Consider the following 15,846-nt stretch of genomic DNA (forward strand, 5'->3'; position numbering starts at 1 on the left):
AACTTTAGCTTAAAACTCCTTAGATGAAGAAAACCAACCTAGCATTGCTCTGGCTGCTGCCTGAGGCAGAGGCTGAGCAGCCATGGGGCTGGTGGTCTTGTGCGCTTCCGGCTGCATGCGGAGTGAGGGACAGCGAAGGGCTGAGACTGGGGTTTAAACACCGCAGAATCAGGCACACGGGGTCACTGGTTTTAGGCTTAACAGTTCTCCAGTTCTCTTTGGAAGCATTTTGAATTTCTCTTTTGAAGTTAGATTTCCTAATTCTCATTTCTCTTAGATAATCAGGAAAGACAAATACTTGAGATAGCATAAACATTTCTTCACTTTTTCCTCCTGGTTTTCTTTCCTTGTTATTTCAGTCTTAATGTGAAATGACTGGGTTGTGGGGTGGAAAATAAAAAGAAATTTGTATATATGTGTAGTTGCGTTTGTAATAATGTTGACATATGGTAGTGATACAGTTCTTTTTCTTCATAAACCTGTAGCACTTGTTAGAGTTGTTAATTTGTTTACTGGGCATGCTGGGGGCAGCTGCAGTATTGGTACTCAGGTAATTTCACTGAAATCTGGCAGTAAGATTTCTTGAAGAAGATACTAATAGTCTGTCTTCTGGGACAAATGAGGCACGTGTTGTGTATGTGTGTCTGTGTGTGTTCTGTCTTGTTTTCAAAACTCTCTCCCCATCAGAGAATTTCCGTCAGCCTGAGTGAGAGCCAGCTCCTGAGGGCGGCCCTTCCCTCCCGCCTTTTCCTGGTGCTTGTCCTTCTCTGCTGTGCTTCATGGCGTGTCCGGAGCCTTTTTAAGCGCCTTCCCAAAGAACCCTGACTGCCTGCTTCACCACTGCATCCTCTTCTGTTTATTTAGAAACTCCGTCTTCAGGGATTCAGTGCTTCTTGAACTCATCCTTAAAAGAATCTAATTTAGCCTCTTTTTACTTGAGCAGCATTTTATTGAATGGTATGAAAAGGGAAGTAGTTTTATAAATGACTAACTCTTCATATAGAAAATGTTATAACTTGTGCCTGAAATTTCTCAGTGATTTGGGATAATTGGAGAAAGACCCTACTTTCTTTTTTTTCCCCTAAACCTAGCTTTTTCTGAGTGTCTTACCTTTCCCTGTGTAGACTTATTTTCTCTCTTTTAAAAAAATGAGGAAATTCAAGAGAATGAGAAAAAAAAGCCACAGACTAGAAAAAAATATTTGCAAAAGAGACATCTGAGGGGCTCCCTGGCAGCCCAGTGGCTAAGACTGCTCTTCCACTGTAGGAGCTCAAGTTGAAGCCCTGGTAGGGAAGTTCTGTATGCCGTGAGGAGCGTCAAAGGATTAAAAAAAAAAAAAAGGCCATCTGATAAAGGACTGTTATCCAGAATATACAAAGAACTCTTAAAATTCAACAGTAAGAAAACAACCTGATTAAAAATTGGGCAAAAAGATGTGAAGAGATATTTCACCAACTAAGATATACAGTTGGCAAATAAGCATATGAAAATATGCCCAACGTCATATGTCATTAGAGAATTACAAATTAAAATGAGATACCACTGCACACCTCTTATTAATAGAATGGTTCAGATTCAAAACACTGACCATTCCAAATGCTGGGGAGGATGTGGAACAGGAATTCAGTCATTCATCGTTGCCCGAGGGAATGCGAAATAGTACAGTTGGTTTATTTGGTAGTTTCTTACAAATCAAAACATACCCTTATCATATGATTGAAGTGGTCACACTGCTCAGTATTTGCCCAAAAGAGTTTATACTTTACATCAACACAGAAACCTGTGCTGGATGCTGATAGCAGCTTTATTCCTTCATAATTGCCAAAACTTGTAAGCAAGCAACCAAGATGTCCGTCAGTAGGTGAGTGGTACCGGAAGACAAAGGAGTATTAAGTCAGTGCTAAAAACAAATGAGCTATCAAAGCCATGAAAAGACCTGGAGGGTACTTAAATGCATATTACTAAGTGAAAGAAGCCAATCTGAAAGTGTTAAAACACATTGTATGATTCCAACCATGTAACGTTCTGGAAAAGGCAAAAACTATAGACAGTAAAAGGATCAGGGTTTGGGGAGAAGGAGGGATGAATGGGCAGGGCAGTTTTAGGGCAAGAAAACTATTCTGTAGGATACTGTAATGGTAGATACATGTCATTATGTATTTGTCCAAACCCATAGAATGTGAAACACTGAATGAAGCCTGATGTTCCTTGAACCTTGAGTGATTATGACAAGAAGTTGATGTAGGTTCACTAACTGTAATTAACACACCATTCTTGTGGGGGATGTTAATAATGGGGGAGGCTGTGTATATGGGAAACATCTAACCTTTGCAAATTGTGCAGTGAACCTAAAAATGTGCTCTAAAAAATAACTTTTTTAAAAAGAATGAGTTAGGGTGGGAGTTCCCTAGTGGTCTAGAGATCAGGATTCAGTGCTTTCTCTCTCCTGTTGTTATTTAGTCGCTAAGTCATGTCTTAACTGTTTTGCAACCCCATGGACTGTAGCCTGCCAGACTCCTCTGTCTGTGGGGTTCTCCAGGCAAGAATACAGGAGCGGGTTGCCGTGCCCTCCTCCAGGGGATCTTCCGACCCAGGGACTGAACCCGTGTTCCCTGCATTGCCGGCAGATTCTTTACTGCTGAGCCACCGGGGATGCCCTTCACTGTGCTGACTGGGCTTCAGTCCCTGGGTCCCTGGTCAGGGCACTGAGACCCCACAAGCTGCGCCATGTGGCCAAGAGAAAAGTGAGGACAGGAGACTTCTGGGAACATGAGGGACTTCTGGCAATAGAGTGAGCTGACCATACTGAGAAATGTTTAGAAAACAAAATTTTTTTTTACATTAATTATCTGGATTTGGGGGAAATGGAACAAGGGAAGAGATGACGATGGGGGAAGGAGAAAGGAAGGAAAATAATTGAGGCAGAAGAAAGAAAGGGTAGCCAGAGTGATTATGTTGTTGTTCAGTTGCCAAGTCATTTCTGACTGCCTTCAGCCACATGAAGAGCACACCAGACTTCCCTGTCCTTCACTGTCTCCTGGAATTTGCTCAGACTCATGTCCACTGAGTCGATGATACCAGCCATTTCATTCTGTGTCATGCCCTTCTCCTCCTGTCCTCAATCTTTCCCAGCATCAGTGTCTTTTCTAATGAGTCAGCTCTTTGTGTCAGGTGACCAAAGTTTTGAAGTTTCAGCATCAGTCTTTCCAATGAATATTAAGGGTTGATCTCCTTTAGGATTGACTGGTTTGATCTCCTTGATGTCCAAGGGACCCTAAAGAGTCTTCTCTAGCACCACAGTTCAAAAGCATCAATTCTTTGGTGCTTAGCCTTCTTTTTGGTCCTACTCTTACATCTATACCTGACTGTTGGAAAAACCACAGCTTTGACTATCCGGACCTTTGTGGTTATAGTTGATGCCAACATAGCTCCCAGGGTTATGGACAGAATGCAGGGATGGGAGCGCTGAGGTTTTTCATTTCAGATAAGGATAGAAGATGCAGCCTTAGACCCTACGAGGCACAGGATTGCTGGAGTGAATTCTTCTGGATGAAGACAGCTGGAGCCTGCAAGGGGAGTAGAAAGTCTATGCTGACCATCCAAGGACAGTAGGAAGAAACTAAGGGCAAAGACACTGATGAGAAATTCCCAAGCCTGGACCACAGACAGGTATGTGCAACCTGAATTCGTATTATTAGCATGTGGGAGGACCACATGCTGACAAACTATCATGACGATTAGCCTAGACTCTTGAGAGCCTGTAGCCCTGCAGAAAGAAATGGTCAGTCACCTGGATTGCATTGGAAGGACTGATGCTGAAGCTAACACTCCAGTCCTTTGGCCACCTGATGAGAACAACTGGCTCATTGGAAAAGACCCTGATGCTGGGAAGGATTAAAGGCAAAAGGAGAAGAGGGCAGCAGAGGATGAGATTATTGGGTGGCATCACTGACTCAGTGAATATGAATTTCAGCAAACTGCAGAAGATAGTGAAGGACAGGGAATCTTGGTGTGTTGCAGGTTCCATGGGGTCACAAAGAGTCCAACATGACTTAGCAACTAAACAACAAATGGAAGAGAAGGTACAGGAGAGAATGAGAAGGTAAAATAGGAGTTGCTGCAGGTTAAAATAGAATAAGTCACACAATATGGTAGATACAGAATTTTCCAGCATTAGAGACAGATATGAATCCTCCACCAGAAAAAACTAATTGAGAATAAAGAAAAGCACAGCCATTCCAGATGTGCTGTGGTGAAACTACAGAACACAAAAGACAGAATCTTAAAAACAACTGGAGAGATTGCATATAAAGAAAGTTAGATTGGCAGCAGACTTATTATCAACCACAACAGATGCTTAAGACAAAAGGAATAATAAATTTAAAATTCAGTGTCAACTTGGAACTCTGTTCCTAGCTAAAACATTCATTCAAAGGTAAGGACCAAACTAACATTTTCTAATAAGGCTCAGTACCTAGTAATCATGTATGAATGTGAGAATTGGACCAAAAAGAAGGCTGAGTGCCAAAGAATAGATTCTGTTTGAACTGTGGTGTTGGAAAAGACTCTAGAGAGCCCCTTGGATTGCAAGGAGATCAAACCAGTCAATCCTAAAGGAAATCAATCCTGAATATTCATTGGAAGGACTGATACTGAAACTGAAGCTCCATACTTTGGCCACCTGATAGGAAGAGAAACTCATTGTAAAAGACCCTGATGCTGGGAAAGATAGAAGGCGGGAAGAGAAGGGAAGGACAGAGGACAAGATGGTTGGGTGGCATCACCAAGTCAGTGGACGTGAGTTTGAGCAAATTCTGGGAGATGGTGAAGGACAGGGAAGGTCTGGCGTGCTGCAGTCCGTGGGGTCACAAAGGGTCAGGCACGCCTGAGCGACCGAACAACAGCAACAACAAGGCCCAGAGAAGTGGATGAGACGGAGGATGGAAATGCAGCTCAGTCAGTGCAGTCGCTCCATGTGTCCGGCTCTGCGACCCATGCACCGCAGCGCGCCAGGCCTCCCTGCCGATCGCCGACTCCCGGAGTTTACTTAGAATCCTGCCCATTGAGTCGGTGATGCCACCCAACCATCTCATCCTCTGGCGTCCCCTTCTCCCGCCTTCAATCTTTCCCAGCATCAGAGGCTTTGCAAATAAGTCAGCTCTTCGCATCAGGTGCCCAAAGTATTGGAGTTTCAGCTTCAACATCGATCCTTCCAAAGAATATTCAGGACTGATCTCCTTTAGAATGGACTGGTTGGACCTCCTTGCAGTCCAAGGGACTCTCAAGAGTCTTCTCCAACACCACAGTTCAAAAACATCAATTCTTCAGCACTCAGCTTTCTTTATGGTCCAACTCTCGCATCCATACATAACTACTGGAAAAACCATAGCCTTGACTAGATGGACCTTTGTTGGCAAAGTAATGTCTCTGCTTTTTAATATGCCATCTAAATTGGTCATAGCTTTCTTTCCAAGAAAAGCAATGTAGAAAATCAATAAAACCAAAAGTTGATTCTTCAGAAAGATTAACAGAATTAGCAAATCTTTAGCTAGATTGTCAAAAAAAAGACTCAAATTACTAAAATCAAGAATGAAAAAGAGGACCACTGACCTTATAGAAATAAAAAGGATTGTAAAGGAATACTCAGTTCAGTCGCTCAAACAATTAAATGCCAGCAAATTAGCTATCTTAGATGAAAAGGATAAATTCCTATAGGTAACTTGCTCCTGAACGAAGTGTCATTTTTCCCAGTTGTCTGTCTGCTGAAACCATCGAATGGTAACAGAAATGATTGATAAGCCTTCTAAGGATGTTTTCTTTTGGCTGACGGAGTGTAGGGTGCTAGTCCTCTGGTATGATTTTGGGTAAACTAGAACTTGCACATTCCTTCTAATCCTCTTGAATTTGTTAAGACATGTTTTTTCCCCTTAGAAACCTGGCCATTGGCTTTTCTCTTCGGTCTCTCTAGAGCTGGCCTGATAGTTGGGGGTTGGAAAGGGGATCTTTGCCCTACCCTGCTGATCACGTTGTCTACCTTGTCAATATACCACAGAACCAGCTTTGGTTTTCTGAGTGCCCAGTCTCACTTTGTATATTCCCTGGGCCAGGCTCCTGTTTCCCTGGCTTCTTTCCCAAGGCCACTTCTTTCCCTACTCACTTCAGCTTTGAGAAATCTGCCTGCATATCCTTTGAAAAGGCAAGCAGCTGTGATACCTTGTCAAAAGGGAAATAGCAGTCTTGCTAATGTCAGATTTGTATGTTAGTTCCTTAAATATTGCCCAATGTCAAACTTAGTGAGCTGGCCATTCATCCAGCTAATATTTAATGAACATCTGTTTTGTGCAAGATGTTACAGGATGAAGGTATATACAGAAATCTTTGGTAATCAAGACAGATTAAGATCCAATATAGAGGTTAGAGATGGAAGTGAAATACTTTTTAAGAGGAAAAACAAGTATCATTAGTTAGTTCAGTTGCTCAGTCATGTCTGACTCTTGACCCCATGGACTGCAGCACACCAGACTTCCCTGTTCATCACCAACTCCTGGAGTTTGCTCAAACTCATGTCCATCAAGTCTGTGAGGCCATCCAACCATCTCATCCTCTGTCATCCACTTCTCCTGCCTTCTATCTTTCCCAGCATCAAGGTCTTTTCCAATGAGTCAGCTCTTCACATCAGCTGGCCAGAGTACTGGAGCTTCAGCTTCAGCATCTGGCCTTCAATGAATATTCAGGGTTGATTTCCTTTAGGATGGACTGGTTGGATCTCCTTGCAGTCCAAGGGATTCTCAAGAGATTTCTCCAACACCACAGTTCAAAAGCATCAATTCTCTGGCACTCAGCTTTCTTTATGGTCCAACTCTCACATTCATACATGACTACTGGAAAGACCATAGCTTTGACTAGATGAACCTTTGTTGGTAAAGAAATGTCTCTGCTTTTTAATATGCTGTCTAGTTTGGTTATAGCTTTCCTTCCAAGGAGCAAGTACCATAAACCATATAAAATGTTTTAATTCTGTGAATTACAGTCCAATGAAATCAATTTACTGGGTTTGTTAACCACTTTTTAAAAAATTGAAATATCAGTACATTGCATATGCTAAGGTGATTTTTTAAGATTTTTGTTTGCTATGTTATTTATAATGAAGATGCAGTGCAAAATATTTTTTTACAGTGGGTTACAGTAAATTTTTTTTGAAAGGGTAGATCAAATAGGCTTCAGGAGAATCAAGCTTTATGAATGGAAGTGGTGGCTTTGAAGAATTAGAATTTTAACAAGTGGAAATGGGGGAATGAGTGGGAAAAGGAGCATACTTGGAAGAAAGGGAGAATTGAGGCTCCAAATCTGGCACCAGGCAGGAAAGACCGAGTGAGGAAGGCAGGACTTTGAGTATTCCTAAAGAATTTTGTAGGTGGGTGGATATGTAGACCTAAGACCTTTTGATTTTTAGCTGTGTTAATAATTAATTGAACTCCCTAATGGATTACTGATAGCTTATCAGCTCTGGTGGACTTTGGCAGCTCCGCTCCTTGCTGGTTGCAAACAAGTGAGAATGCTGTGATAGGCCCTGTGGTAGGGTGTCAGTGTCCTCCTTCCCCTCCGCTCTCTGTGACAGGCACCTTTCCCCCCAGCCTGTACTATTGACACATTGCCTGGAAGAGCCGTGGGGATTGCTTTGAGACTTCAGTTTTAGGAACAGTATAACACCTCTCTGTAATATGTATTTATGGGCTTCAAACTGTTCAGAGCTCTGTGTGTTAGAAGCATGCTTGTTTTACTTAATCATTGGGTGAGTTTCACATTCCTCTTTCAGAACTTCAAGAAAAGGAAGGCGTGATAGAGACTGGGCCATTTCTGACAGCCCACTGGAGATCGGGTTGAGAGTCCCAAATGGATGACATCATGTCTGAAAAATACTTGAGTTTAACCAGGGAAGACAAACATAAAGGATTATTACAGAGATGAAGGGGCTCTGAAGGAGATTCTGCAGGGATACCATTACTTTGCAATCTCTTGGGAAATGAGAGGAGTCTCACCCCACCCCTTAACTCCACTAGAGCACTATAATTGCAGGGTAAGGATAATTAAATTTCAGAAAAACCCCACAGCCCAGCTTGTCTCTTCAAGTGGCACAAACATTCTGGCCTGCTCTGGCTTTGGTTCAGTGCTTTCTCTCTTTCCCTCTCTACCCTCCTCTAAAGGGGAACAGGCTGCCACTGAGGCCAGCTTCTTCCTGCCGTCCGCTGCGGGGTTGTCTCCTTTTCCTTTCATCACAAGCATTCTGTCCTGGGCCTTCCTCTCCCCAGGACGTGCAGGGTGGGATGTGGTTCCCCTTCTCGGTGCAAATTCAGAGGCGCTTGGCGTCTGCAGAGCAAGTCACTGAGCTGGAGCAGGGCCTTAGGTACTGACAGGCTGCAGCTCTGCTTGGACCGCCTTTCCGTTGGGTCCCCTAGACACAGGTGGCAGCCGGCCTGGCTGCGGAGGAAATAATCATGACGTCCAGCAGACTAGAACAATGGGAGTTTAATGGCTGGCTTATTTTTTCAAGAAATTTGCATTTCCGAGGCTAGATATCCATCTCAATAGAACTGCTTCACATCAGAAAAGAGTCCTAGGACACTCCTCACACAAAAATTAACATTCCTCCCAGCCTCCGTTAAGCAATATGGTTTCTTAGTCTGATCAGTTTGGTAGAGTGGTGCGACATCTTATTGGAAAAGTGAGTACGATACAGCGTATTTGGAACCTGAACAGGAATTTTTTGTTCTTTTGTCTGGTGGCGAAATGCAGAAGAAACATTATTACCAATGGATGCTTTCCCCCCACCCCCAAGAGTATTTCAGAATCGAGTTGGGGAGGAAAAAGCAGCTTTTTATATTAATCAGATGTGTTAAGGTACGCACACACACACACATTTTATATTAATCAGATGTGTTAAGGTACACACACATATTTTATATTAATCAGATGTGTTAAGGTACACACACATATTTTATATTAATCAGATGTGTTAAGGTACACACACACATATTAATCAGATGTGTTAAGGTACACACACATATTTTATATTAATCAGATGTGTTAAGGTACACACACACAGACACACACATTAGGTGGGTGGCAGTGTTACTCCGAGAGGATGGAGACCAGGTTATGAGAGCTTCCCACAGAAGGAGGGAAAGGTCTTGATGGGCGCTTTCCCGAGGAAACCTCAGTGAAAGATGAATGGAATTTGCAGCAGGGTTAGAAGATGAAGCCGATAGAGCTAGGAGGTGAGCTAGGATCTCGGCGAGCTAGGGGCTCGAACTCAGGCCCCAAGGCGCGGGAAGACGCTGGCTTGCCTTGCAAGCCTGGGCAAGCCAAGCTCCGGTCGGGTCTAGCGGGTGGCTGGCAGGGAGCACTCACAAGTCGCCCTACCACCGGCCGGAGCCCACGTGGCAAGCCCTGGGGACAGTGGGGTGGGGCGGGGCGAGGGCGGGGGCGGGCCCGGCCGTGACGCGCAGGGTATATAGCGGGGCATGCGCGCCACGCCGAGGAAGGACGCCGGCAGGGGGCTGAGGGCGCGCGGGCTGCCTGCGCGGGCACGCCGACCTAGCTGCGCTGCCGCTACCACTGCTGCTGCGGGTCGCCCGGGGGACCTGGCTTGTGAGGGTGCGCGGGGCCAGGTGGCGTCGCCCCAGCTCCAGGTGAGGGGGTAAGGACACGCGGGAGGGGCAGCTCTGTGCCCCTGGGATGGGGCATCGCGCGGAGGAGCAATGCGCCTCCGGGGCTAGGGGTCACCGAGTGGGGGCAGGGGCACGGCTGCTCCGAGGACCCGGAGCCTAGCCGCGGTTTCGGAAGTCGCTCGGGCGGACCCACACGCGGGCCTGGACGCTGCATGGAGGCGACACCTGGCCGCGGTGCCACGACGAGGGTTCCTCACTGGCGAGGGAGGGTAAGGTACAGCTACGGCCCCTGGACTGGAGAGCGCGGGATCTGGGCGCCAGAGAGGATGTCGGTAGCCGCACTAAAAGGCTGAGAGAGGTGTCCTGGAGCCCATGGACTCAAGCACGGAGAAAAGCAGAGAGTGGACTGGCAAATCTGGTGGGCAGCTCTCAGGATGGCTCTGATGGTACAGTAGTATCTAGCCTTGGCTTTCTAGGAGCTGAGTCCCCCACTTCACCTGGCCAGACCACCTTGTAGCTGAAGACAAAAGCCCGGTGCCTTTCAACTGGCCCCGAGCAGGGGCTGAAGAATGGCAAAGGAGGGACTAACTGACCTGGCTCATCCTGTGGGCATGGCTTTTTAGCTATTTTTGGTTCCTACCGACCGGGTTAGGTGGTCTGGCGCAGGCTGCCCTCTCTCGGTGGGTTAGAGCAATGGGACAGAATACCATCCAAGCAGTTATACCGTGTGATCCGGAGGTCCAGTTGAGTCACATTTTCCTCTGCTCTGGGTTGTGGCTTCCGTTTGGAGGATCTAGAGTCGGCTAGGGTCTGGGTATCCTGAGCATGTGAGCATGATTTGATGAGGGGCTGACTCCTCTCCTGGGAACCTAGGATAGGGTGGGGGTGGGAGCAGCTTTGACCTGACCCCTCCTCCTGGAGCCTGCCTGGGCTGGGATTTGTCTGGAGTCATTCTTTCCTAGGACCCCCAGGCTGCTTAGGTCTCCCATTTGCAAAGCGGTGGTAACCCGGTGAGTACTGGCCTAGCTACCTGGCCTCTCTCCCACCTCTGCTCCTAACTTGCCCCATGTCTTGTGAAAGGGGTCAGTGCTAAGGGCAGGTTAGATCTGTGGTCTCTTATCCACAGCATGTACAATGAATCCTTAACCCTTAAAACAAGAGCCATAAAAACAGAGAGAAACTTGATGAAGTAAGAGAAAGAATGTCGAGAATCATAACTTAAGTAGGTGAAATTTTAAAAACTACACAACCCATTTCCTGTTGGATGCTCAGAGGTGAGTTTTTCATAAACTGTGATAGGCACTATATAGGGGTACACTTCCTGGTTTGCAGGTATGACTAGAGAGCACCAAACAGAATGACTGGCCCTGTCATTTAGGCAAGAACACTGCATGGAGGTACCAGAGCCCTGTGACTCTCAGTATTCCATCCCTTCAGTTTGTAAATATGCAGTTCCTGATCTGTGCTTGGCTCTGCACTTGGCCACTGGAGAGTACAAAGAGGGTATGGGATATGGCTCCTGGCTCCAATTGGAGGGAGAAAGAATATCCATCCTTACATGAAGAATAATGTAGCAGCATAATAGAGGTCACATTGTTGTGTTTGGTCAAGTTCAGAGAAGATAGCACTCTACTAGAGATGGTACAAGGTGGCAGAAGAATTCTCGGCTTTTGAACCACATGCATGTGTGCTTGCTTAGTTGTGTCTGACTCTTTGTGATCCCATGGACTATAGTCCAGGAGGCTCCTCTGTCTATGGGATTTTTCAGTCAAGAATATTGAAATGAGTTGCCATTTCCTCCTCCAGAGGATCTTCCCGATCCAGAAAGCAAACCCAGGTCTCTTACTTTGCCTGCACTGGCAGGCGGACTCTTTACCACTGAGCCACCTGGGGAGCCCTCTGAGCCACATAAATCTGTTCAAATCCTGCCCCATCACTCTCCAGCAGCAGACATTTCTTCTGCAGACCGGTCCTCACCGCTGTGCATCATGTCGTGATTGTACCTGGAGCGTAGTAGAGGTTTGTTAACTCATCTGAATCAACATTGTCACTTTCTCTAGGGTGAAGTGGATGGTTTAGGGGTCCCAGGAGCTGATAGGTGGCTTGGGTTGTAGGAATAGTGTGAGTCCTGGCTTCAGGTTGATTCATCTCGGGAAGGCGGAGGCAGCTTCCGTGCCTTTCTGGGTAGGTGCCTTTTCTGGGGCGTGCCAGGCATTGGCATATTCACACTTCCACAGAACCTTTTTTTCCCCACCTTCAGTTTCGCAGGCTATGCTGATTCTTCCAGGTAATGGAAGCACTGCTTTTCTGGACCGATAATAGGCGGAAAGGACTAGCGACGTGTGTGTATCTGCACGCATGCGCGCGTGTGTGCGCATGCGCGCGTGCTAGATCGGTCATTGGACTGGATTCAGTTTTAGAACTGTTCCACCTATTTCCTGTTTTCCTTACCTGTTTATACCTCAATTCCAGGAGGAGCCCTCAGTCTGGGTCCACTATTTACAGGATGTTGAGATCTAAGAATTAGTGCCGTGAATAGCTGTATATTTCTGGAAATCGGGACCTCCGAAATAATCCAGCCTTTTCGAGCTTGATGCCTGAAGAAAGTAACGCTTAGGCATTTTTGCAGAATCGCCGATGGTGATAGGATATTGAACTGGAGGGACTTTGGAAATCTTCGAGTTCTAGGCCTTTTGTTTTACAGCTAAAGAAACTGGATCTAGGGAGGTTAACGTGTTTCCAAGTCACATTATTTGCTGCTGGCCAAGAGGCTCGATAGGGCCAGCGTGCGTGCGTTCTCAGCCGCTAAGTTGCATCCGACTCTTTGTGACCCCAGTGGACTGTAGCCTGCCAGAAAAAGAGGTGCAACTTTTATTCGTAAGTGTGATGATAAAACTGCTGGAAATCTCGGACATTTCCTTGAAAACATGAAGAAAAAGGAGCCAGTTGTCCCTGTGCTTATTTGGGGAACGGGAGTTCTCGGCTTGTGTGGATAGAAATTTATTCTGGAGGACTCTTCTCCCTTCTCCTTCTTCCAGACTCGGCGACACAGGAAGATGGGGAGTGAGTGAGGAAGGGTCATGCTGCTAGGGCCCTAGCCTGGACTCTCTGGATGTCTACAGTGGAACTTCTCTGAACTCGGGCTGGCGGGCTGGCTGACTGCCGACCAGATAAGGAGTTCAGAGTCTGCACCAGCCAGGGGCCTCATGCGCTGTCCGGGGCAAGCAGATCAGCTTCACCATAAGGTCTCCGAGGCCCAGCTCTCTTCACACTTACTGTGGCCATCGAGGCTCCCAGAGGGGACTCCTTATTGGGCCCTGGGTAAGAAGAGGCAGAGACCCCTGTGGACCATCCCACGGGGAGGGAAGGTGGCCACAGAATCAGCCTGGACAGAACTGTTGGCATGTCGGTCCATGGGAAACCAACTTACCTACCTCCAATCTGACTGCATTATCAGGCCTCCTAACCTTTCTCCAACCTCAGTCCTGGGACAGTTCTGGGCTTTGGTGGAATGAGAATGTGACTGTCCTGAATTTATTACCATTGGGTCCCTAGAGGCTCTTAGCAGTGTTAGTAATTAAAATGTCAGCTAAAAGTTGGGGATGTTTTAACAGTTCATTTTTTCTTAAAAGCATGTGCTTGCGTTTTTTTCTTCCCATTTTACTGAGATATAACTGACAACACTGTATAAGGTGTACAGCATAATGATTTGATTTATATACAGTTATGAAATGAGTACCACAATAAATTTAATGAACATATGCCATCCCAGAGGTAAAAGATTAAAGAAATAGAAAAAAAATTTTTTTTCTTTTTCCTTGTGATAAGAAGTCTTAGGATTTAACTTTCTTCACAACTTTCACATATGAAAGTTTAGTGGTGGTTTAGTTGCTCAGTTGGGTCCAACCTTTGTGACCCCATGAACTGTAGCCCACTACGCTCCTCTGTCCTTGGGATGTCCCAGGCAAGAATACTGGAGTGGGTTGCCATTTCCTTCTCCAGGGGATCTTCCCAACCCAGGGGTGGAACCTACATCTCCTGCATTGCAAGCAGATTCTTTACTGCTGAGCTACCAGGGAACCCCCATATATGACCTGTAGCAGTGTTAATTATATTTAGCATGTTACACATTACTTCCCTAGTACTTATTTATCTTATAACTGGAAGTTTCTACCTTTTGACTGCCTTGATCCAGTTCCCCCTCTCCACAACCTCTGTGTGCATATATATTTCTATTTGCCAAAACTTTGTTTTAGGGCTGAGGCTTTGTCTTTGGGTCTAGGTCTGCTAATTACACTTGCAAATTGTATATAAAAATCATATCTGCATGTATGACCTGTGATTTCTGGTTTCTTTTATTACAATTTTTTTTTACCATATGTAAATTATGTCTCAATAAAACGGAAGAAAAAAATTTTAACAGGAAAAAAATTTTTTCTATACTATATAGTCCATAGTTCAAAGATTAGAAGGATAAAAAGTTTAAAAAGCAACTACACATACATTAACTGCACCCCCACAAACTCCCACCCAGTACAGTAAAAAGTCTCACCTCTGCCTACCCCATCCCATTTTTAGAAATGCTTTAAGTTAGCATTTTAGGCATTGTTTAGCACTTTGCTTTTTTTCACCTAGCAACTATTCTGGATCTTGCCCTATCAACCCAGGAAGCACTTTTGCTATGGCTGCATATTATTTCAGAAGAGGGAAGCGCAGTAGTTTTAAACCAGCGCATGTTGCTTCCCTCTCTTCCCCAGTCTGGGTGGTTTCCAGTATTTTGTCAGTATGTGCAGGGCCACAGGGGATAACTTTACAATGGCATTTCCTACGTGTATACTACAGAAGTTCTCAGAAGTGAGATTGCTGGATGACAGGATATGTAGAGCTGTTAATTCGTCTCCTTTAAAAAATAACTATAGAGCAAGAATTTAAGACATTTGCAAATCAATCCATGTGCAGAATCCTACTTTTTGAATGCACACACCTAATTTACAGAGGACGAGCTGGTTGGATGGCATCACCGACTCAATGGACGTGAGTTTGAGTAAACTCTGGTGATGGGCAGGGAGGCCTGGTGTGCTGCAGTCCATGGGGTCACACAGAGTCGGACACGACTGAGCGACTGAACTGAACTGAACTGAATTTAATTCCCCCCCCCCCATTTGTAACACATTTTTCAAGATGAGCAGTTCTCAAACTTTTTGATCCTAGGATTCCTTAATTTAGTCTTCCACTTATTGGCTAAACCTGTTATTTACCATGTTAAAAATTAAAGCAAATATAAAAAGTTGTTTATTCATTTAAATTAATAGAAATAAGGTAATTACATGGTAACATAAAATGCATATTTTTATGAAAAATAACTTCCAATAAGTCAGAAAAGTGGCATTATTTATACATTTTTGCACATCTTCAGGACTTCAAAATAACGATTTATTAGATATAACAGATTATAGTAGGTATAGCATAATTTTGCTGGTAAATACTCAGTGGAAGTCTTGAGAACAAACTGAGTTAATCTCTGAAAAGACACATATTTATACCCTAAACTTCTACCTTGGAAATTTCAGAAAACTATACAGGCACACAATCAAACCTCTGAAAAATGAGAGTGAAAAAGCTTTTAACATCTTAATTTTCTAATAAAACTAGTGTTTACCTCTCCAGCCTCCTCACACAGTCTCAGTGTATCCAGGTGTTATCTAAGACCACAATTTTGGGAATTGCCATTCTAGAGCACTTAGTTTCATTTTTGTAGAAATCAAAAGTTTTCCTCTCTGCATTTTTATTTCAGTTACTGTTTAAAACCAAACAGAACTGGCATAAAGAAGTTTGAAGAGAGGCACAGCAGACTTTTAGTAAATGAATCCTGGACAGTGACAACAGAGAGGGCCTCTTTGCTGCAGGGATGGGCCCAGCCAGCAGAGCTCAGCTAAGAGTGCCCACTCTGTGAAGACAGGCAAAACACTGTTTCTGTTCCAAGGAGGCTTGTAAAATATGTGTTGAGATGAGCTGAGTACTTGTTGGAAGCTTCACATGCTCTTTGTGGCATTCTTTAAGCTCCATTGAGTGGAACAGCCAAGAGACACTGAAAGAGGCCAGTGGAAGGTGAGGTGACTGGGGGGCAGGAGTGATCTGGGAAGGCGTCCTGAAGGTGGCAGTGAGCCGGGGGCTCCTG

At 45.0% G+C, this 15,846-nt stretch overlaps 1 protein-coding gene across 2 annotated transcripts in view; it reads left to right on the top strand.

The window, feature by feature from the left end:
• The first annotated feature begins 9,539 nt into the window (after positions 1-9,539).
• The window catches only part of SLC39A14 (solute carrier family 39 member 14), a 48,010-nt gene continuing 41,703 nt past the window's right edge, over positions 9,540-15,846 (top strand). The window contains exons 1-2 of one of the 2 annotated variants that reach the window (XM_065901483.1): positions 9,540-9,689; positions 12,707-12,989. In XM_065901483.1, coding sequence (XP_065757555.1) covers positions 12,875-12,989 — 115 coding nt within the window. In that variant the 5' untranslated portion in view covers positions 9,540-9,689; positions 12,707-12,874. The remainder of the gene's footprint in view (positions 9,690-12,706; positions 12,990-15,846) is intronic. The other variant, XM_065901484.1, reaches the window with a different exon arrangement.

This window comes from Muntiacus reevesi, chromosome 10 (assembly GCF_963930625.1).
Source record: "Muntiacus reevesi chromosome 10, mMunRee1.1, whole genome shotgun sequence".
Lineage (NCBI taxonomy): Eukaryota > Metazoa > Chordata > Mammalia > Artiodactyla > Cervidae > Muntiacus > Muntiacus reevesi.